The 22,933-nt window shown below is 41.2% G+C and overlaps 1 protein-coding gene and 1 non-coding gene across 2 annotated transcripts in view; one reads left to right on the top strand and one right to left on the bottom strand.

Annotated features, from left to right (window-relative positions):
- Positions 1–8,366: 8,366 nt before the first annotated feature.
- Positions 8,367–8,473, bottom strand: LOC117695563 (U6 spliceosomal RNA). Its single transcript, XR_004604622.1, has one exon. It is a non-coding gene; the product is annotated as a U6 spliceosomal RNA (small nuclear RNA).
- Positions 8,474–9,818: 1,345 nt separating this feature from the next.
- Pir (pirin) overlaps positions 9,819–22,933 on the top strand; it is a 92,204-nt gene continuing 79,089 nt past the window's right edge. Inside the window, exons 1-3 of the mRNA XM_034485414.2 lie at positions 9,819–10,022; positions 11,911–12,039; positions 20,262–20,354. Of these exons, the coding sequence (XP_034341305.1) occupies positions 11,944–12,039; positions 20,262–20,354 (189 nt within the window). The 5' untranslated portion in view covers positions 9,819–10,022; positions 11,911–11,943. The remainder of the gene's footprint in view (positions 10,023–11,910; positions 12,040–20,261; positions 20,355–22,933) is intronic.

The raw sequence follows: 22,933 nt of genomic DNA, 5'->3' as shown, positions 1-22,933 counted from the left end.
TCAGAACACTGGAAGAATTCAAAGACCAGCAGAAATTCTACCATCTGGGCCATGCCTTAGCCTACAGGAAATGAGTTAATTTATGTCAAAGAAATGGGTCTAAAAATGGGAACAAGACTGGGTTTGCTAATACATGCTGCAGCAATATCACCAAGAAAAAGTGTGACTGTCAGTTTTTATTGGTAATGACCACATCTTGGTATTTGGCTATTCTCATCCACTATTTTCTCTGGTCATGACGGCTGGTCATGTACAATAAATTTAACAGCATTAAAAACATATCACTATTGTTATTACTTATTATTTTATGTGCATAGATTTTTTTCCCTGAGTGCCTGTCTGTGCAGCACATGCATACAGTGCCCTCAGAGGCCAGAAAAGGGTGTCAAATACCTTAGCTCTGGAGTTACAGACAGTTATGAGTTACTACGTGGGTGCTGGGGATCAAACCTGGGTCCTCCAAAAGAGCAGCCAGTGCCCTGAACCTCTGAGATATCCCTCCAGCAACTCTGATGCCATATTTTAGGCTCAGCTGTAAGGAACAAGAAAATCAATCTTTCAGGGTGCATTAACATATTGCATTGGTTTATTAACTGGTGGGTATGTTAATGTGTCTATAAGCATGTATGATATGATCATACGATGATGCCTTGTGTGAGCAATGGAGACTAAATCCCTGCATTTCCACAAGCATTCTTTTGAGCAGAGGTATGATTAGCATTGCTGCTACTCTTTAAGTTGTTCACATATTGAGAGCCTGCCGCGTGCTGATCATTCTGGTAGAGGCTGTAGATAGGACAGGAGAGAGGCTGTAGATAGGACAGGACAGAGAGCTCAGACCTAACAACCTGGTAAAGTGATTTAATTCTGCACTTCTTTCCATATGGCAATTCATATTTTCTTCATGGCTTATATGTGCTAACATGATAGAATAAGAATAACTTAGAGGAGGGGAAGGAAGGGGTGGTATTGCCATGGAAACACCTAGGTACAATCTCCCGGGATTTCCACACCCCATTGGTGTGCCATTCAAAGGCAGCAAGGAGGAGTGGTTTCCTCTAAGTAAAAATGCCACAGATTTATTTCCTTCTTCTAGTGATTCTCTTCCCCTGCTATTTCTCCTGAAACTTTCTTTGGCTCTGTAATGTCCATAGTTTCAGTTAACTCCTAACTTTTGATTTCAATTACATGATTTAATTGACTCAAATTATAGTCTTTATTATGTCCTTTGGCAGGTGAGACCCTTTGGGATTTTCTGGACAGATTTTGTTGTTGTTCAAGCCTTTAGCAAGCAACAGTCAAAGGGGCACACCATGGGATTTGACTTCATGATGTGAAGAGGCTTGTTCCCTTACACATGTAGTCTTGAATCCACTACAAATGAAGCAAAGAAAGGGAGAAGGGAAGGGGAAAGAGGGAGAAGAGACAAGAAAGAGAATAAAAAGGAAGGAGGGAAGTATGGAGAAAGAGCAAGAAGAGAGAGAGAAAGATAGAGAGGGAGGGAGGAAGGGAGGGAGGGAAGGAGAGAAAGAAAGAGGATCCTTCAGGTTAATGGCTGGCCTCTATCATTTTCAACTACTAGGGAAGTAGAAACAGGTGGAACTCTTCAAGGTCAAGACCACCTTGGTCTAAATAGCAGTTTGAGGCCAGCCAGGGCTACATAGTGAGACCCTGTCTCTAAACTTTTTATTTGACTTATGTTTTATTTTTAACCTTTTGATAATTTTATACAAGCATGTAATATATTTTACCATGCCCACCCCTCTCTTCCTTCTCCTACTCTTGCTGACTCCTTTCCCCCCAAGTAGCCCCCACTTCTACTTTTGTTTATGTGTAGGGGTCACAGCTTCTTGGAGTTCATGATTGCAACAGCCATGCCACTTCTGGAAGACAGGGTTTCATGGTCCTCATCTTCATCCCCTGGCTCTCAGGATCTCTGGCCCCTCTTCAGGGCTGCTCTCTGGTTCTTGCAAGGAGTAATATAGAGCATAGCTGTCCCATTATAGGGCTGAGCTCTGCAAACGTATTTATTCTCAGCACATTGAGCAGTTCTTATGAACCTCTACATTGACTGTCACCCACTGCAAGAAGAAATTTCTCTGACCCAGATTAAGAGAAACACTAATTTATGGGTATAAACAGATGTTTAGCAGCGGCATATGTTGCCTAGAAGGTTTGCCTTATAAGACATAAGCCCACATCTTGGTAAGAACACTGATAGCATTCTCCTGCAGTAACCTGCACATTGCCTTCTACTGTTATGAATGCTAACCAGCTAGGAAGAATCATCTATCTCTAACTTATTATTTAAATATGGTTATGTTAGCCAAGTCTCCCTGGATTCCAGAAACCCCTATTCCATGGCTAATGTGTCTATCTCTATTTGGGATATCTACTGAATATGTCACATTTAACATGTTGAAAGCAGACTTTCTGGTTACTTCCTCCAACTAACCCCTCCTATAGTCTTCCCCTCCTCAGTTAATAATAGCTCTGTCTGTCCACTAGATCAGACCAACCAAGATGGACTCCTTGTTTCCTTACAAACTCAGGGCTCAATTTTTTATGAACCATTCTAAATGTGTCCAAAAATTGATCACTTTTCAATATCTCTGCTGCTACTTCTTGGTCTAAACTGGACTTATCTCTCACCAATTCAGCATCAGCTTGGCTACATTGAGAATTCCAGGCCAGCCTAGGCTATATAAAAGACTGTTGCAAAACTCCACTACTGATACAGGGTGTAGTTAGGTGGTAGAATTCATGGCCTAGTATGCACAAGAGCCTAGGTTACATTCCGGAAAGTACGGAATGAATTGATGAACAAGATGTCAGTCAAATCTCATCATTCTCTATTCTGAATCCATCAATGCTTGCCATCTTATGGTTCCCTGGGATTCCTCTTATATTGTCTCAGTACCCTATCTCATTTTACTAACTTCTAAGACTGGCCTATTTGCTATTCACTGAGAACCATCTGCCCCATGGCCTTTGCATTGACTCTATCCTCTAATGAGTAACTGTCCCAGAAATCTGCTTAGCTCATTGCCTCACTTGCCTGAGTTGCTTCAACATGGCCTGTTACTAATGAGCCTCCTCTTGACCACCCAGTTCAATACCTGGGGGACCATGACCCAGCATGCCCAGTCGTTCTTACTCTTTTCTCCTCTCCTCCCCCTCTCCAGTAGTATTCGTTCTCTTATGACATAATGCATAATTGCTATTGACAAAAGTGTAAATCTACAAGGGCCCTAACAAGTTTCTTATTGCCCAAGCTTTCTGGTATGGTCAGGTGTTTCTTGGGAGTATTACTCCATTGCCTGGTACATGGGATTGTTTGTTTGTTTGTTTGTTTGTTTTTGTTTTGTTTGTTTGTTGTTTTGGGTTTTTTGGTTTGTTTTGCTATTAAAACAACCTACTTAGAAGTTGGGATCTGACCTGGATGGTTCAACTCACTGGAAATTAAGATGAATACATCGCCTCTCCCAAAGATGCTTACTTACCAAATCTTGAGTTCAGTGGCAAAAAAATAACCTTGTTCCTTGTGAAAAGAGATGGGTGTGTGGAGTGTTTGAATAAAGGCCTGTTATCTCACTTTGTTCTAAACTTTTAAAATACCTATGATGCCTTTACTTTTAAAAAGCTGGTGACGTTCAGTCATGTTTCCCCCAGTTCTTTGACGGAATGTAAGGATTTGAAGTCTAGAAACAGTCAGAAAAATGAGTCAGCCCCACCTGTTTTCTCAAAAGAAAACCAGAATAGAGCAATTGTGTATTTGTGTATTGTTGAGGGTGATTGATTTTCCTATGTAATGGCAGAGGTGAGCAATTATGACCAACTTATGCCTATAAAATCTCAGGTGTTCACTATCTGGGTTTTTTTTCACAAACAAAAATTTGCTAAATCATGTCATACAGGAATCCTGCTAGCTGAAGGAGTGATCTTATCGCTTGGACTTGGATTTGCAGCTGTATTGCACAGATATTGAACTGTGTACTAAAGCTGGGAACAAAGAACGCAGTCACAAAGGAGTAACTTTATGGATACTTTCCAGTTTTCTCTTCCATTTTATTTTTAATACTTGTTAAACAAAATCTTATCACAAAAATAGCATCAAGAGATGTTAAAAGAAGTCACAACACCTATACACCACACCCCAATATCATACAACTAACATTCTCTTGACACAGAATTTGTCATGATTCTATTTGCCCATCAATCACATTATTGTTGTTCTTGCTAATGGTACCTTCAAGGTAAGTTGCCATTCATAAGCAGCTCGGCTGACTTAATATTTGTTAAAAATTATTAAAATTATATTTGAATTAAATTAGATTTAAATTAAATTAGATTTTAATTAAAATTAAATTTGCTTCAATGCCATGGTCCACAAGCTTTCTTTTGGTTAGAAGATGCGCTTTACAAAACTTGAAAGCTGAGAAATGTTATCAGGGTAATTAAATAAGTATTAGAGGAATCAGTCACCTGCATTTTCCTGCTTCTCTAGTCCTGACATGAATCAGCCTTTCAGGGCCAAGAATCTTTTGCTTGTGGTGGATTCTAGGAATGTTTTGAGGCTCCAAAGACAGGGTCCTAAATTGCTGTTTTCTGGGATTTTTGCCAGAGCCCCAAAGAGAAGGCAGAAAGGAACATAATAACTATAGCTTCTGGGTTAGAACATCTGCGAAAGACATTCTCAACCAGGAGGAGGTGGGAGTGTTATGTACCCACCTTTTCTGGATGTAACTGAATATCTTCAACTGCACAACAAAATGCTGGCGCTTATATATGTGAAATAATTAGTTTTTGATTTGGAGCCAAGTGATTTTCTGTGTTATTGAGTCTGAATTTCTAATATGGAATATTCCAGAGATATTGGCTCTTTAATGAATAGCAGTTATATTTCCCTGGAAAGCAATTTATCAAAATTCACAAACAAGAACATTCGAGTTGATGACTTAAAAAGGAAAATAACTACAAAGCGATGGCATGTTTAAGGTGACCACACACTTGTATGAAATAATACATTTAGAAAGACATTCAGTATTATAAAGATGAAAATCAAGATATTGAATAAAAGACTAGGGTTTGTTGCTCATTTGGGAGAGTGCTTGTTGCATATACAAAGCCCCATGCTGTTACAAGACTGTGATCTCTGTACTCAGAAGGATCAGAATTCAAAGCCATCCTTGGCTGCATAGTGAGTTTGAGGACCTGAAACTGTTAGATATCATTATTGGCTCAGGACCCGAAAGACCAAGTTCTCAACACAAAAGAGATTTATTTGCCCCAGAGGGACAGAGGGCAGGGAATAAGAGACAAAGACAGGAATAGAAGGGGCAGAGAACAGGGAGAGGGGGGAGGGGTGTTTGTCCCAGAGGACAAAGGACTGCCTCTGGATAGAGAGGAGACAGACATGGCCTATAGAAAAATGGCAGTTTATAAATGTACAAAGGGAAACCCTGTGTTAGGATGAGGTGATTGATTTTAATTGGACATGTTAATTAGGTGAGCCAAAGGGGGCTTTTGATTCCTGGACTTTAATACTTTGATAGCTGGGCCTTGGCAGTCAGCCTGAGGAGGAAGAAGTGGATAAATAAGAGAATAGACTTTGGTGATTAGCTTTAGAAATGTTGTTTAACTTTTTTTTTTTTCTTTTTGCAAGACAGAGGGGAACGGGAGACGGGTAAAGCCTGCCAGAGCCTTGCTAGCCACACACACACACACACACACACACACACACACACACACACAGGTGGGGTGGATACAGACAAATACATGTTGACAATATGGGTGTCTTTAAAGATTATAGTTGTGAGGTCATTTAAGAAAGGCTTTGCTCTTTGCCATGTCAGCATAAAGGTTTCTTTTGTGTTGCTCAGGATTCTAAAGGTGATTGATGGTCACATATTCAGCTGCCTGCTCCACATCCTCATCTCATTGCAAATGATGACTTGAAGAAGGCTCTGAGTTCAAATGTACAGGGTACATTTCTCACCCCTAAGCTTTCACAGTGTAAGGCTTTCACAGTGGAGCTCTGTATGGCCTCTACTCGATTTGTAAAATTTCATCCCTCTCCCACCACTGTATTTCCATTTTAGCCTTCTAAATTTTGAGAAGTGTTCTCTGTTTCTCTGTCTCCCCTCTCCCTCTCCCTCTCCCTCTCCCTCTCCCTCTCCCTCTCCCTCTCCCTCTCCCTCTCCCTCTCCCTCTCCGTCTCCCTCTCCCTCTCCCTCTCCCTCTCCCTCTCCCTCTCCCTCTCCCTCTCCCTCTCCCTCTCCCTCTCCCTCTCCCTCTCCCTCTCCCTCTCCCTCTCCCTCTCCTTCTCTCCTCTGAAAGACCCACAGCAGAATTTCTCTGCTCTGCCATAACTACTCGCGCGCCTGCTCTTGTCTTTTACTCTGAGACCTGTCATCGCCTTCTCTGGATGTAGAGGTGGAACACACTTAGAATTCCAGAGAAATATCCAAAACAGTGTTTGCTGAAATATCACCAATGCCATTGCCATTCTCTCTGAAATTCTTTTATCGTGGTATGCTATTTGTAACCTAGGAGCCATTTTGCCGGCACATCTGTGCTTTGGAGACATCTGCTATGGCCAGTAGGAGGATGTAAGCATTATCCTCTAGATCCCAGTGTAATAATAGTTTGTTTTGATTAATGGCTGGTTGTCTTGGTGATTAATTAAATAGACATAGTGCACAGTTTGTCACTAGCCTGGAACATTTTGAAAATCTATGTCTTTTCTCCTATGACATGAAAACTTTTTTTTCATGTTCCCTTTTTAAAATAAACTACACTGAAATGGTATAGCTTGAAGACACTTCACTTTACTTAGAATTTTGTGGATCAAGAAGTTGGAAGGAACACTTGCATGTGTGTTCAGGTTGTATCCATTTGTCTTTGGCTGGTACAGCTGGGGCTAGAAGATCCATTTTCAAGGTGGTTTGTGTTTTGTGCTTCATTCTTTTCATGGTATGTATCCCTCCAAGGCTTCTTCTTTATAGAACATGAGCTTCTTGCAAAATGGTGACATCACGCTTAAGGAGCAGCTGTTTTCCATGAAACAGGATGTGGCACCTGCCAGGTCATTTTAGAGCTCCCTCAGAAACGGCACATTGACTTGGTCATGGTAACCACAAGCTCTACACAGACCCAAGAGTAAGAGGCATAAATGGCATATTAATGGAGTGTCAGAGTCATAGTTCAGAACGAACTTGTCAGGTAGAAACTACTGTTAAGCCTATTGTAGGAAATTGGGATCTTCCACAAGTTGAAAAATGGCCTTAGAGAACAATATATAGGTGATTTCCAGGTCAAAAGTCCTCCTAGACTTGAGGAAATAATTAACCTAGGTTGTCCAGACAGCATGACATAGAAACTAAGAGCCAAAAGGTGAAGTGAAGTGAAGCAAAGAAAGTTCTAGACAGGCACAGCAAACTAACAAGAGACAGGTGTGCATGTGTGCTCACCCCTCCCCACTGCCACACAAGCAGGTTAAGGAATGAGGACAGTTCAAAGACATCAAAGAACTTTCTACTCAGCCAGTGAGAAGCCACTGAGGGTTCCAGGCATTTGTTTTCTATTTGCCTGACACTTGAGACATGGTTTGGCCAGTGCTGAATCTGAAGGCAGGGGAAGTGGGTGGTGATTGCGGAAGATGGATAGAGACCTTCAGAATGGGGAGGTTTGGATGCACTGAGAGACATTAGAACTCAGAATCCACAGGCTTTTGTGTTCAAAGTGTGAGGGCAAAGCTTGCACTTCAAGCCCAGGCGCCTGGTTGAATGTTGGACTGGTTGAGGGAATACAAGACAATTTATTCTCTCTCTCTCTCTCTCTCTCTCTCTCTCTCTCTCTCTCTCTCTCTCTCTCTTTCTTTCTTTCTTTTTCTCAACACAGGGTTTCTCTGTGTAGCCCTGGCTGTCCTGTAACTCACTCTGTAGACCAGAGTGGCCTTGAACTCAGAAATCCACCTGCCTCTGCCTCCCAAGTGCTGGGATTAAAGCGTGCACCACCACTTCCCGGCAACAATTTATTTATATGGTCTGCAACGTGCCAGGCAGGGTGTTCATACTTCTGTTTTATGTGGAAACCGTTTCAAAGATAATTACAAATGGTAAGTACCAGTACCTTATTAGTCCATGGCAGTTTGATGCATAATCTCAATTGGTCTTGAATCACTGAAGGTAGGAAGAGTCAGTTCGAGCCCCACTGATATAAAAGCTCAGGGAAAAGAGTTAAAAAACAGAACTTATTGTGAATGCATTTTTAAATATAGATTTGGGTATGGGCATTAAGGAAGACAGATAGCCAATTCAAGAAAAGATTAGATACACTCAATTGTGGCCATGAATTGAGGGGAGAAGGGGGGAGAGCAAGTTTATGAATTTGCATGACATCCTTGTACAAAGGCCATGCTAGTTTCCTCTGTACTGTTCCCATTTTAGTGTGTTCTGCCCAGTTGAGCAGCAGGGAAAAGCCTTTGTTCTTATGCTTCCCTATTCTTTTACAGCAGGAATCTGCAAACTATGCATGCAACCCAAATGGATATACAGCCCGTATCTATTTGCATGTAGTCTGAAAGGTAAGAATGCTTTTTCACATTTTGGGGTTGAAGGGGCTGGGGCTAGAGCTCAGCTGGTAGATGACTTGCCTAGCATGCACAAAGCCCTGGCTTCAGTCTCTAGCACCATATAAAACTGGGTGTGGAATGCTTCACTGTAATCCTAACACTTGGCAACTGTGGGAAGGAGAATCAGAAGTTCAAAGTTGTCCTTGACTGTCTAGGGTGTTAAGGCTAGCCTGGGATATGTGGAACCATGCCTCAAAAATATCAGCTGAAATATAAAGTCAAAGGAAGACTATTTCATGATAGGTGAACACTGCATGAATTTACAAGATAATCTTATTAATTCAAATTTCATTATCCATAATAAACTTTTTATTAAAACGGAACCACACTCAGCAGGCGTTGTCTATGCTCGCCTTCTGGCTACAAAAGCGAAGAGGAGCAGTCTCCACGAAGACCCACATAGCTGGAAAGGAAAAAGACATTTACCATTTATTCCTTTTCGGACAGTTTCCCAGGCTCGTTTTAGAGGCATCATGTTCACTGTTTTTCCAAGAAAAGACAATGAACTTCCTGGTGTTTAAAGAACATTGCGTATGGTAGCCTGTCCTCTGATTAAAAGTCTTAAGAAAACTAAATTGCTTCCTGGCTGTGTACACACCCTCAAAGCCTCCTGAGGGCAACTCTCCAAGGCCTTCTCTTGAATCCCAACAAAATTCAAGCTCTTAATTCTATGTTTCCCTTTTAGAGTGTGCCTTCCCTTTCAGCAGGAACAGAGACGCTTTGGCTCTTGAGCGCCTGCTCTGCCTCTGCCCCATTCTCATTGGCAAGCAGCAAGAAGCATATTTATTTATGAGAGACAACCGTGTAGTACCTGTGAGGAGACAGGCTCATTTTATATTCTCTTTACGACCTTACAACCTTGATCCTGTCATCTTCACCAGGCTCATTTCACTGGGGACCTGACAATGAACAGAGAGGTTGAGTCACTCTCCCAAACAGGATAAGTGGTTAGGAAACATTCTCGCTCATGCAGCTAAAGCGTTGGGTGACAAGATGACTTGAGAGACAGCAGGTTTTCCAGGAGTTTCTAAGGGGCTGCAGGGCACCAGAGTGTCCCACACATTCCTGGGAGGCGGGCAGCGCGCCCCCAAGAGGCCCGGGGTGCGCATCACTTTTTGGGCTAATGCTCAAAAGGCAGATCCAGAGAGGCATAGGGCGGAGTCAGAGAATCCAAACCCACGGTAAATAAAGGGTGTGTCACCCGGGTCCAAGGCCCCTGAGACCTAGAGACTCCTGCCTCCTGGAGGCCCGCAACAAAGCGCTGAGTCACGCTGACTGACAGCAGGCGCTCTGCAAACCTGTCCTCCCTGCGCTGTGTCCCTGCGGCTGTGGAGTCTTCTAGGCACCGCCGGCCGTGGCCTCCCTCCTGGGCCTGCGCTACTGCCGAGTGAGTGGCCTGGGGATCTCAGCCCCCGCGAGAGTGGTGTGCGTGTGTGTTTGTTGGGGGTGGGAGGGATGACCGTGCCAGTTTTCTTGATGCTGTCTTTCCCAGCCCTCTACAGGCTCCAAGGGGAGCCGAGGGAGGGAAATGCTTAAATAGCCACCAAAATTTGGCAAAAGGGATGATGATAGCTTGGCTTTCTCCTGGCAACACACTGCAATTAGCTAACTGCTTCATTCTTGCTCCTGTGTATAGGGCCTAAATGTGGGAGTCTGGAGGAGGCCAGAAAAATTAGGTGGAGGCAAAACTACTTACTAGTTGCTTATGTGTGGATGATTACGGGACTGCACTCAGAAATTCATTTCTGTGCCCCGCATTTCATGGCCCAATAGATACATATTGTTTGTCTGCTTCAGAGGATCCATTTCAGGATCTGCCTTCACAGACCGGAGGTGCTCCTATCTTGAGTACCTATAAAGAACAGCAGTTCACTTTCCCAAAGCCCTATTTACATCCTTTGAGGTAGATATTTCTTAATCCCATTTTATAGATAGAAAAGCTGAGACACAGAGCATCCCAAGTGATGGCATCCTGGAATCATAAATCCTGGAAATATAAATCTAAGGTGTACAGTTCCCGAATCTGCATGTTGTTACAGTGCTTCTCTTGGTTACAGTAAGGAATCTTTGAAGGGTTGGTTAGAGTTCATGTGGTGATCAGATCAGGGGCTCGGGATTACTACTTGTCTGCAAACACCTGAAGTTAGAAAGGAGGTTGATTGTATTTGTGGGTAGGACTTAGGCTTCGATCAATAACAGAAGACTTTTGAATAATACATTTAGTCTATGGGTTGTTCCTGAATCATGAGTTCCATTGCCTGGGGTAGTTCATACATGGTTCGTCTGTGCTTTAGAGGACTTTATTAGGAAGTTCAAAGATTCCGTGCCTAAAAAGTTACCTGCACAAGACCTACATAAAATTAAGCCAGTCAGAATTCCAACACAGATGGGAGAAAGTTCCATGAAGTACCACCCCGTAACTGAGGAACTTGGGCAGTTGGAAGCTGCTGGAGTAGGGAGTATCAGTTCTCTTTAAGGAAGTGACCCCTATTAGGATGCCCATGCTTCAGCAGATGACCCACCACCCATACATATAAGGACAGCACCACTTGGCCTTAGTAGGCTATGGAAAATACAAGATTATGTTGGGAATGAGATGTGGTGCGGGGGTCTGAAAGGAGTAGGAAGGGGAATGAGGGGTTGCCATGATAAGAAACTGCATTGTAAACATGCTTAGTATTATTAAGAGATGAATTTGTAAAAAATGGTCATGGGCTTTAGAGATAGATGGGTATTTGAGTTTAGTGGCCCCTGAAGATCTTCTATGTCAGTATCGTCATACTCTGGTGAGAGTCACATACCTCTAGTTTTTTTCCCTTTGCTTCCAGTGTCACCAAAAAAAAAAAACCCTCACTTCCATCGTCTACCTCACCTCATGGAGTGGCTGCTGAAGGGTATGTGCACGGTGTGAGGAAGTCAAGATATGTATGCCACTGAAGGAAAGCATACAGCATGCTCTTTAGATATCCCTATTAAATTCTTCCAAAGAGTTGCTATTGCTAACCTTTGGGCAAGATGACTGCAGGATTCCAAGAGGCAACTGCTAATAATGGGGTTCCAGGTACCTTATAAATACCAATACATGTTCTCCACCACTGTGTTTTTATACATCACTTAATCTAGGCCCTGTTTCTAGTCAGTTCTCAATAAACTGCCACTGTTAGGACTTGAGGCCAACCTAATGTTAATATCCTTAGCTTATAATGTGTAGATATTTCATCCATTGTGATCTCTTTTGTTGTTGTATTTTCTTCTTTTCCCTCCATCCTCTACAGCTCAACACCAGAACTTTCTTTATAAACTCCAAGATGGCGTCCTCTAAAAAGGTTACTCTCTCAGTGCTCAGCCGGGAGCAGCCAGAGGGGGTTGGAGCACGGGTGCGCAGAAGCATTGGCAGACCTGAGGTATGCGGGCTGGATGAGTGCTTCCTCCTTCGAGCTTTCCTTTCTCAAGGGACTGGTGGGACAGTGAAGGGGATTTGGGAAGAGAAGGCCGAGATGGTCATGAGCTTCCCTGTGGTGTTCCAGTGGGAGAAACATGGAACTCCACAACTGGGGCCCATGTGGATTAACCCCAGCCTAAAGGAGGTTTCTGGTAAGCAGATAATTAGGTTCTGGGTAGCAGGTGCGGCTCTGGGAGATGTGACTTGTTTTCTGTGCATATCCATGCACTGCCGTGTGTTGAGAAGCATGCTGGCTGTCAACCTCAGCATACGTATCCTCAAATGTGCCCAACGTGTATCGTCTCCACCCTTGATTACATGTTCCTACTTCAAAGCACGGGTAACTGTGGATCTCAGCTTCAGATTCCTAGGAAAGACGGCATGATTGGTTCTGCATAGGTCTCTCACTAATCACTCAGAATAAAGGATTTGTATTTGTGAACTGAGATCCAGCTCTATGCACCTCTGTGTGCGTAGGGGCCGTGGGGGAGGAACAAGAGCAAAAGGGAACTTAGAGACTGTGCCTCTAGGTGTTTTTCAACATTTGAGAAGTTGGTTGTTTTATTGGAATACTAGGAAAAACATGAAATTTCGGGACGGGTCTTAGATGCACAGAAAGGTATGAAATAGTGGTCACAGCTAAGGGCTGTAGCCACAATGCCATGCCACATTAAATGCTGTGAATAAGAGAAGAAATGCATTGTGGGGACAGGTTGCATTTTGGGAAGGAGGGCTGATTTGTAGCTCTTACACTCTACTCTGGGATTTTCCTACTGCCTCATAGCTAAGCTTTATCCCACTCATTGCATAGAAGTTACTTTGCTTTTTTGACTAAAAAGCATGTTTGAAAAGTGTTCATGGACTTATAATATTGTACATTAAGTTTTGTTTGTTTTGCTTGCACATGCTAGGCAAGTACTCTGTCACTGAGCTGCAGCCACAGCCCTCTTTTTTTGGAGTGCTTTTTTATTTTGAGATAAGAGTCTCACTAAGTTGCCTAGAGTGGCCTTGTACTTAAATCCTCCTGCATCAGCCTCCTGAACAGCTGGGATTGCCAGGATCACCTTTGCTTGTAGGGTTTGAAAAGTCATCACTTTCTTCAGTGAGTGCTGCCCTACACTGTTGATAGATTTGATGTCTTAAATTTTAAAAATTTAACCAAAAGTGTGTGTGTGTGTGTGTGTGATTTTAGAGACAATATTTCACTGTATAACAGAACTCTCAGCGCTCTGGCTGACCTATACTCACTTTGTAGACCAGGCTGTCTCAAACTCACAAGAGATCTGCCTACTACCTCTGCTTGTCAAGTTCTCGGATTAAAGGTGTGTGCCACCACACCCAGCTATTGTTTTATATTTGTATATGGCAAGGAATGGACAAAACAAGCTACTCAACATTTGTATTATTTCATATAATAATTTTTATATTTGCATTTTATATTTGTATATGCCAAGGAATGGTCAAAACTAGCTAATCAACATTTGTTTTACTTCACATAATTATTTTTAAAATCTACTCTTAGCACATTTCAACTATATAGTACATCATCATTTTACAGTTATCCAGTGCTATTTTCTTGAACTTATTCTTTCTGTCTGACCATTATCTTTCCATCATCTCATCACAGACTCTGGAAGTCATCATTCTGTTTCTGTTTGTTTAGATTCCACACATAAGTGTATGTATGCAGTATTTGTCTCTCTGTGCCTGGCTCATTTCACCCAGCTTGATGTTGACGAGCCATTGAGATAGGCAGTAAACACCTCTCTCCCACTCAGCCCCATCAGTCCTCTTTCTTCTGTCTGGTGCTTTTGCCATTTCTCTTTTCAACATTAACTCACTCACAGAAACCTCCTGAAATCTAAAATGCACCATTTGTCAAAGAAAAGACACAAATAAGTTTATCTTAATGGCTAAATGCATTAGGCCAAGTGGAAGTGGGGGCACACTCTATTAGATGTCTCTATGAACAGAAAAACTAGAAAAAGACCTCATAGACCTGTAAGGATGCTACTAGATACATCTCCAAAAAAACCTTTTTATTTAATATAAAAATACTAGATGACTAAATCATTTCCAAAATTAAAAAAAGAACAAAACCTATCTATTGAGGGAAGTTATGCCTACTTAGTCCCTCTATCAGTTATGTTCTATCTATATCAGTGCTTCTCAGCCTTCCTAGTGCTGTGACCCTTCAATCCAGTTCCTCATGGTGTGGTGACTCTAACCATAAAATTATTTTTGTGGCTACTAATCTTGCTACTCTTATGAATCATAATGTAAATATTACTGGAGATAGTTTACTAAAGGAGTAGTGACCCACAGGTTGAGAACCACTGTTCTCCATCATTGAGGTTTATATAGAAGACACTGTTTTGTGTCATGAAATTTTTTCACTTAACATGGTGACACAAGAACTTTCTGTGTTATTATAAACTCTTCATGTCACTTTTGACTATATAAGCCTGCCATTATTTATTACAAACTCATCATAAACATCATTTAAAAAGTTATATCCCCTTTGACTGTATAAGCCTGCCATTATTCTTGTACTCAAGTCTAACATAATTCTAGATTCTACAAAAAGGTAGACCCCACCCTGCTCCATTAGCAGAGAATGAAGGCATTTGTCTACATTGAGAAGGTTAATCTTCAAAGTCTATTGACCAAGGCTTACACCCTGAAGAAATAGAATCTTTGGACAACCAAGCTATTTTTGCATTGAAGCTGCAAAAGTGTTCCATTTTAGTAGCTGCCATAAATTTTTTCTTTCTTCCTATCATTGTAAATATGGAAGTTGAAGAAGAACTTATAATTAGCCTTTCTATGGTTTATAATAAAGGAACGATAGGTTGGGGCCTGCTCATATCTTTCAGTACAGTTATCCATGGACCAGGCTAGACAGTCAGAGTTTGAACGACTGAGCAGCATGCCATTGGAAGGTGGTTCCTCTGTGCTCCCAGGAGAGAAGCCATCTCTTATCTGCACATGTCTTCATGATGCCCAATTGCACCAGATACTGTTTAGAAAAATGTGGTTCTCTTTGGGTAATTTAATTACTTAAGAGAATACTTTGAAACAAAGAAAACTAGAGGGATTGGCACAATGAAAATCCTGTTCCATATCCTGCTTCAAAGTAGTTTGAATAGAAACCCACATGTCATTGTTCTCACCAGCATTTCAGTTTGTATCTCGGAAATACAAGAACAATAGAGGGTCATGGAATCTATGTGACACAAAAGTAGAAGGAGCAAACCTTCTCACAGGAAGGAGGTGATCACCAAGAGGGAGAATGGAGGCATGGATACATACACTATATAGTGATACATGAAAATAACACAGTGAAAATCATTACTTTCTGTGCCAGCTAACAAATTACTGTAAAGCTATGAAGGGAGATGACACAAGAAGACAGGATGATATAATTAATTATATGTAATTATATAACCAATGTAATATATAACTATATAATTATAGTCCTCTTATATTGGAACATTCAAAGGATTCTGTTATATTACCAAATAGCTGTTTGCTAAGGCAATAATAACCACCACTTGTCCTCTGACACAGAAGGGAGGAAGAGGACTAAAGTGTAAAGGACAAATGCCAACTGTCTGCCCTCATTTGATAAAGAATTGCCGTAAAAATTCTACCCTAGAATTGCCTTTCTGGTAGCCAGAGTCAACCACAGGGCCTAGCTGGAAAAAGAATCTAGCAAAAGTACCATCCAGGGTTTGTGGGCTGTACTCCACATACTTAGAATTATTCTGGATTCAATAGAGGGTCATTGCAAAAGTGCAGTATCAGTCTTATCTCCAAAGGCCTGTGCTTCTGATAGGCATTTCCAGCACTTCCTGACTTCCCAAACCTGCTGGGCTCTTGGAGCTTTATTATGGGGTTGCTACAAGCCCGAGGGCTGGTGGTCACAGGTTTTGTTTGGAGTTCTGAAGATGTTGAAAGAACAGTCTTGGAAACTGCTGGTTAAAATTGGCAGCTAAAGGTTTTGGAAGTAGTTGAAGGAAAGGAAACACGTAGGAAAAGAGAGATGTGATTGAGTTGGAGACATAGTTAAAACATTTTAGAAAATCAGAGTTCTTATAGAAGTCTATCTGCTTGGACGGGTGGTACATGTTTATTGAACATGCTGCCCAAGCTATGGTAAATGCTTGCAGATTAGTAAGAATGAATTTTCAACAAGTAGCACTTCAGTCCAACAATCCAACACAACTATGTCCTCTTGTTTATTAGACTGTCTCTTACTTGGTTTCAGTGCCCTCTGACACTTGATCAGCGAGTTCAAGCCTGGGTTCTGTAGCCTTTTCTTATGCTGACTTCCTTCTTGTGGGTGTGTTCATATGGCAGAGATTAGTGACTAGACAGAGCCAATGTGCAATGAATACACATCATACGGATATGGTGTAAACATATGTGTCCTTCTTCAAATCAGAGTTTGAGATCCTAACCTTCAAATTAATGGTATTAGCAGGCAGGGTCTTTAGGAGGTAGTTATGTCATGAGGATGCAATCTGCACATCTGGGATTAATGTCCTTATAGGGTATGATCACAGAGAGTTAGCTGGAGCCTGCCATCATGTAAGGACATAGCTAAAAGGTATTGACTATAAAAAAAAAAATGGATTTTTACTAGACACCAAAGCTGCTGTTGCTGCCTTAATGTTGAACTTCTGAGCTTCCAGCACTGTAAGAAATACCTTTCAAGGTACTCACTTTATGATAGTTTGTGACAGCACCTTGAGTGGACTAAGACAAAACATGGTACCAGTTTCTTCTATTGTGTTGAGCAATAGTTTCCAGATTCTGTGTAGATGGCTCTTTATCAAGTAGCTATTTGGCCACAATTTTAATAGCATGCCTTCTCATTCTATAAAAGTGGGCTGCATATTTTCCAAGCCTTTCTAATTTAATTTTTTTCTCAACCATTCTGTGTTTTTATTACTTACTTCTTTCTTCTTACATTTTGCCACACGTAGTCAAAGGGAACCATGTCACATCTCCATCACTTTGTTAGAAATCTCTTTAGCTAAGTTAAATATATAATTTCATTACTTGACAGTTCTGCTCTCCATGAAATTCCCATTCTTTGCCTTGTAACCAACCAGGATCACCTCTACTCCAGCTTCCAGTGTGTACTTCAATTCTTACTGAGAAATTGTGTGTGCTTGTTACTACCAGTCCAGGACTGTTCAGCTAGTATTTAAGATGACTGGGGAGGGGTGCTGTCTGTGGGCTCTCCTCCATTCCTTTAAGCCCTCCAAATTTCACACTCCAGTGACTGTGACGTAGCTCTGATTTTTTTCCTAGGATGAATTTCAAAAGCTTTTTAGCCTTGAACTTATTACCCAGTCCTTCAAAACTGCCTCCATATTTTGAGATTTTCATTCCAGAGCAGAAGCAATGGATAATTACTGTTGTATGAGTGACTGATAGTGACAGGGGTTGATTGAAGAGGGGGAACTTTTTTCTCCTCACAGTTTATTTGAGACCAGTTTACCTGCCCATATGAATCTTCTTGTCACCAAAACCCACAAAGACTTATCTCATCTTAATCCAAGAGACAAAAGAGAAAAAGACACGTAATTAGCACAGTTAATAAATATGCAATAGCAAGAAAAATCAAAATCCACTGACAAACTTAATAAACTAGAACTGGAAGGGCAGCTCCTTAACCCTATGAAGGGAGTCTACAGAAAAACAGAAATCTGTGATTAACAACAACCTGCTTAGCAGTAAAACTTTAAAAACAGCCAGCTCTATAAAATCAGGGACATGACAATGACACCTATTAGCTTGGAAAACAAAGGCAAGAAGCAAAAAGTGGGGTAAGTTAGGGCTGGTTGACTTAGCTTCGTGGTGGAGTGCTTGTGTAGTGTGTGCGAGACCCCAGATTCTGTCTTTTTTCCCCAGCATTGGGGAAAAAAAGATATAGAGTGTATAAGGTTTGAAAATGAGAAAAAGGCAAGCTATTTGCTCATGGGTGTCGGCTGGACTATGGCTCTCAAATATTTGTCCCCTTCCTGCAGTGTGATTGAATGTTCCTATCCATCTTTAGCTGTGTTACCCATGAGTCCCAGGGTAAGCGTTCTTCTCCTTATTTGGCTAGACCATATATGTGCTGTTTTAACATGACCTCCAGAAAGAAAAGATGCAGAGGCTGGCTGGACTCAACGAAACCTAGAAAATTGCAACTTGTGGTTTTAAGTCAAGCAAAAACTATTTTTATGAACTGTTGGGGGAAAGTTTATTGATAGATACACTGGTGCTGTGACCATCTTAGAAAATAAAACTCAAAAGAACCTCCAGGGGAATTACTAAAATTAATAAGCTCTTAGAAGTGTTGGAAAGTCATATATCTATTCATATTTATAATTCCCAGTAGCAAACTGTACAAAATGTAATTTCAAATGCAGTTTATGATGCCATTTGAGTATGTTACCCAGAAAATTAAAATACATACAAAACCTTTATGAAGAAAATTATAATTTTTTATTGAAAGACATTTAAAGACCTAAATAAAGATAATGTGTTAATAAATAAAATAGAACAATATTATTTAAATCTCTTTCTAAAACTGATACATAGATTCAAAACAATTCCAGAAAACCTTCCAACATCTTTAATCTCAGATGTTGATAAGAATTCTAAACAAATGCATAAGAATAAGCAAGACAGCCTTAAATATATTGATGATAACACAACTCTTTCTACCCGTTGACTGAACTTGAGATTTAGCTTCAGTAACCTTTGCATAAGCATGAATTTTTATATGCATTACATTTATAGTAGATATCTCAAACTCAAGAAGATGTAAACCAAACTCATAATTATGTTAGGGCTGCTTCTTTTTAAATATTCCTTGATTTGTTGAGAGGACTTAGCATATTCCCAGGCATCATAACAAGAGATTTGGGAGTTATTTAGTATTCTTCCTACATGTCTCATAATATCTACCTAGTCACTCAATGATTCTCCATCACTGCTACTATTACCTTCCTTCTGGCTTTACTCCTATACATAATATTGTCTATCTATCATCTTCTTTAGAATGGTTTTTCTAAATCTCATTATCTCAACTCCCAAGTACAACCCATCACCTTCAAGATAAGGTTCAAAATCCTTTAAGATTTGAACTATAATTAGTAATGGTGGTGCATACCTTTCATCTAAACACTTAGAATGTGGAGGCAGGAGGATTGAGAGACTGAGGCCAGCCTGGGATACAAAATTTCAAAACTCAAAGGCTTTAATGTCTATCCTTTGCCCATCTCTCATAATTTTATGTGTACTATAAAACTATACTATTTATTTTTAAATGAAGTATAGTCAAATTTAAGTATTTACTTTTTGTTTGATTTGTATTATTGCAGACATTTCTATTTGAGCTATTAATAAAGAACAAGAATTGACATACATGTGCACATACATATGAGTAACTTATTGTTGATAGAAGAAACTAAGGGCTTATTTAAACCCTTAAATAAAATTATTTAAATTATAATAATAATAAAAGTGTTTATTTATTAAAATAAGGTCTTATGAAGAAAATAGGTTTCTATGCAAGATTATTCAGGAACTGTTAATTTTATGTGCCCATGGAATTCTGATGAGTGATGGGCAGAGACTTTGCCAAGCATACCAATCTCTCTTACCCCCTTCTTTCTGGAACATCGCCTTTCTCTCCTTTCCATTTGATTAGCTCCAACATGGGTTCAAGATTCAGCTCAAGAGCAACTTCCCTGTTTGTAAATTTTTTTTATTAGAAGTAAAACTCAAATTTTCAAAGACTTTCCTGATGTCACCTGTTCTCATATATGTGAAGTTGTTTTCCTTGAAAACACTCATAATCACAGCTTAGTTATTAATTTTATAAACACCTATCTCATGATGTTAAGAATCTGTTACAAATTGATCATAACCTACTTGACTGTACAGTAGACAATCGTAAAACGTTTGTTCACTCTTTACTCTCCTCCTGCAACACCAATTCTAATGTAATTGATGAGTTGTTTTATGCAAGTATAGTTTCTTCCTGAATACAATTTGCATTTTAGAAGTTGCCTACTGGCTGCACAATCTTCAATGAGTTTTGTTAGATATGCCTATGAATGTAGGCCCTGTAGTATGACTTAAGAGCCATGTCTAACATGCCACATTTTATTATTCCAGTTGAAAATTCTGGATCCATTTTTACTGTTTGATGAATTTAAAGGAGGAAGGCCGGGAGGATTTCCTGATCATCCACACCGAGGATTTGAAACAGTAAGTACAAAGATTTGACCACAAAAGTATGTCTTTGAAAATTTGATTTTTACATTCTAATGAAAAATTCAATCATATGCAATGAATATAGGCAAAAATTAATTTAGAAGTTTCTTACCATAGGCTGCTATATAGTTGCTAAAGTGATTTTTATATGAAATAGACTCAAATTTAATTTTTTTTTTTGTTTTTTTTGAGACAGGGTTTCTCTGTGTAGCCCTGGCTGTCCTGAAACTCACTCTGAGGACCAGGCTGGCCTTGAACTCAGAAATCCGCCTGCCTCTGTCTCCCAAGTGCTGGGATTAAAGGCATGTACCACCAACGCCTGGCTCAAATTTAAATATTAACTATTTTAATATCATTTAATTTGTGTCCTGCTAACATTTCTATCTCAGCAGTTCATAAAGATCAAGAATTGGCTTCTTAAAATTAAACAATTAACTCCCCTGGCAATGGAGAAAGAGATACCTTGTTGGTGGTGGTTGTTCTTATTATGTTAGTCAGGGGCAGAGTAGATGGCAGTCCTTTGTTCACCCTAACTTGATGCCTGTCTTGGTGGCCAAAGTTGTATTATGCTTAAGACATATAAAAATCAAATCAAATCAAATCAAATCAAATCCAGACAGCATAGCATAGGAAAAAGAAGACAGATAGAGACCTGTGTTCCACCATGCCAGATGGTGTTGGAAGGGGATATCCACAGACCTGCTCTCTCCCCCATGGCACAGGGGCAGGGGCATACACACGCATAGCCTGGCTCACCATCACACGGTGCAGCACAGGAGGAGGAAGACAGAGATCCGTGGACCGCAGTGCTACCTACAGACCTACCTTCAGGCTCACGGCACTGGTGGGGTATAGACACCCACTAGCTGGAGGATGTCACCCAGGGGCTCATTAGCCTCCTGCCCAGCCTGCTGTGGGAGCCACCACAATGTGCAACTATGTGGTGGACAGATGGGAGAGAAGTGGAACAGCTTGAGCATCATGAAGAGAGATGGAACTGGAGAATCAGGGAGGAGAGGAGGAGCCTGTTGTGAGTGGCCAGTCCTGCCACCTGGGGTCATGCTGAGGTCCCAGCCTGAGCTACTGCTGAGGGCCATGTCTAGGTCCACTGCTACATAGCAGTAGGAATCAGTGTTGATGTCCGTGACTCATTTTTGCCACTAAAGAACATGGGGACATCCCTGGTCATAGCAGCCATCAGGGACCACATGGATATCCAGAGGTTATGCAGAACTAGCCCTACTCCTCACTGGCTACAGCATTCTGGAGATCTGGCCCCATCTCTCCAGAGATCTGGCCTTGGCTTTGCCCAGTCATCACAGTGGGGCTGGCCCTGGTGGTAGGGGTGTGTTAGAGCTGACCCCACCACTCATTTGATAGATGGTGGCACGGGCGCCACCTCCCTACTCCCAGCAATTGGGAAAGCTGCCCACAGTGTCATGATTGTGGAAGAGTTAGCTAGCTCTGTCCCTTACGGGCTGCAGCACTCAGGAAAGCTGGCCTTGCACCTCACCTGGACATCATAGTAGGGCTGGTACTGGTTGAGGGGGCATGGATGAGTTAGTACTCACCTGCAGTAGTTGGGAGAGCTGTCCCTGAGGGCATGAGAGCCAGACAGCTATCCCTGACTCCTCACTGACTACAGCACCTGAGAGAGCCAGCCCTGCACCTGACCTGGGCAACACAGTGGAGCTGGTCCTGATGGCAAAGTCATGGGTGAGCCAACCCCAAGGGTATAAGAGCAGAAAAGATGACCCTGCCACCTGCTAATGGAGGCATTGGGTAGTTTAGCCAGAGCAGTGCTGGAGAGGTAGTTCTGGTGGTGTGGATAAGAGATAACCAGTGTGCTGACCAGCTCAGCTACTATGCAGGCCCAGATCCAGGGCTCTGAGTTGACCCACCCACAAATCTATATCATCTGTGAATGGTTGGGACAAGTGAAATGGGCAGTCCTGCTTATCTAAAGCTACAGGATCTCCATGACACAAGGCAACAACAAGATAGAAGCCTGTGAGGATCCAATATTGATGATGTCACAGAAACCAGAGATCTCGAACCAGACCAATGACTCATTGTAATGAGCATTTGCAAGTGAAGATGTGTGGACAGAGGGGTATATTGTGGGTCACACTGGGACAGTCTACAGCTTCCATGAGGAGGTGTTTTCTGTGCTTTGTGTGTGTGTGTGTGTGTGTGTGTGTGTGTGTGTGTGTGTGTGTGTATGTGTGTGTGTGTGTGTGTTCATTTTGAGGGGGCATTGCAAAGGCAAAAGAAAGCTATGAGGATGATGGGGAGATGAGTGGGACTGGGGTTCATGATGTGGAACAAAGAATAAAAGTTTTTAAAACTATGTACAATTAAAATAATTTGTTAAAGGGAGAAGAAACTCAGATATGATTAAATACTTTTATAAAGAAAATTTGATATTTCAAAATGTTTTTCCACAAACAGAAATGCTTAACTTCATGTAACATAATATTATAAACACCAACACAGAAATGTTTGACTTCATGTAGCATAATATTATAAACACCAACACATCTAAGAACTCATATCATATTAAGTTCTAAGGA

The sequence above is a fragment of the Arvicanthis niloticus genome, chromosome X (assembly GCF_011762505.2).
Source record: "Arvicanthis niloticus isolate mArvNil1 chromosome X, mArvNil1.pat.X, whole genome shotgun sequence".
NCBI classification, from domain to species: Eukaryota; Metazoa; Chordata; class Mammalia; order Rodentia; family Muridae; genus Arvicanthis; species Arvicanthis niloticus.
Note: the sequence above shows the minus strand (reverse complement) of the source record. Positions and strands in the feature narration are given on the sequence as shown.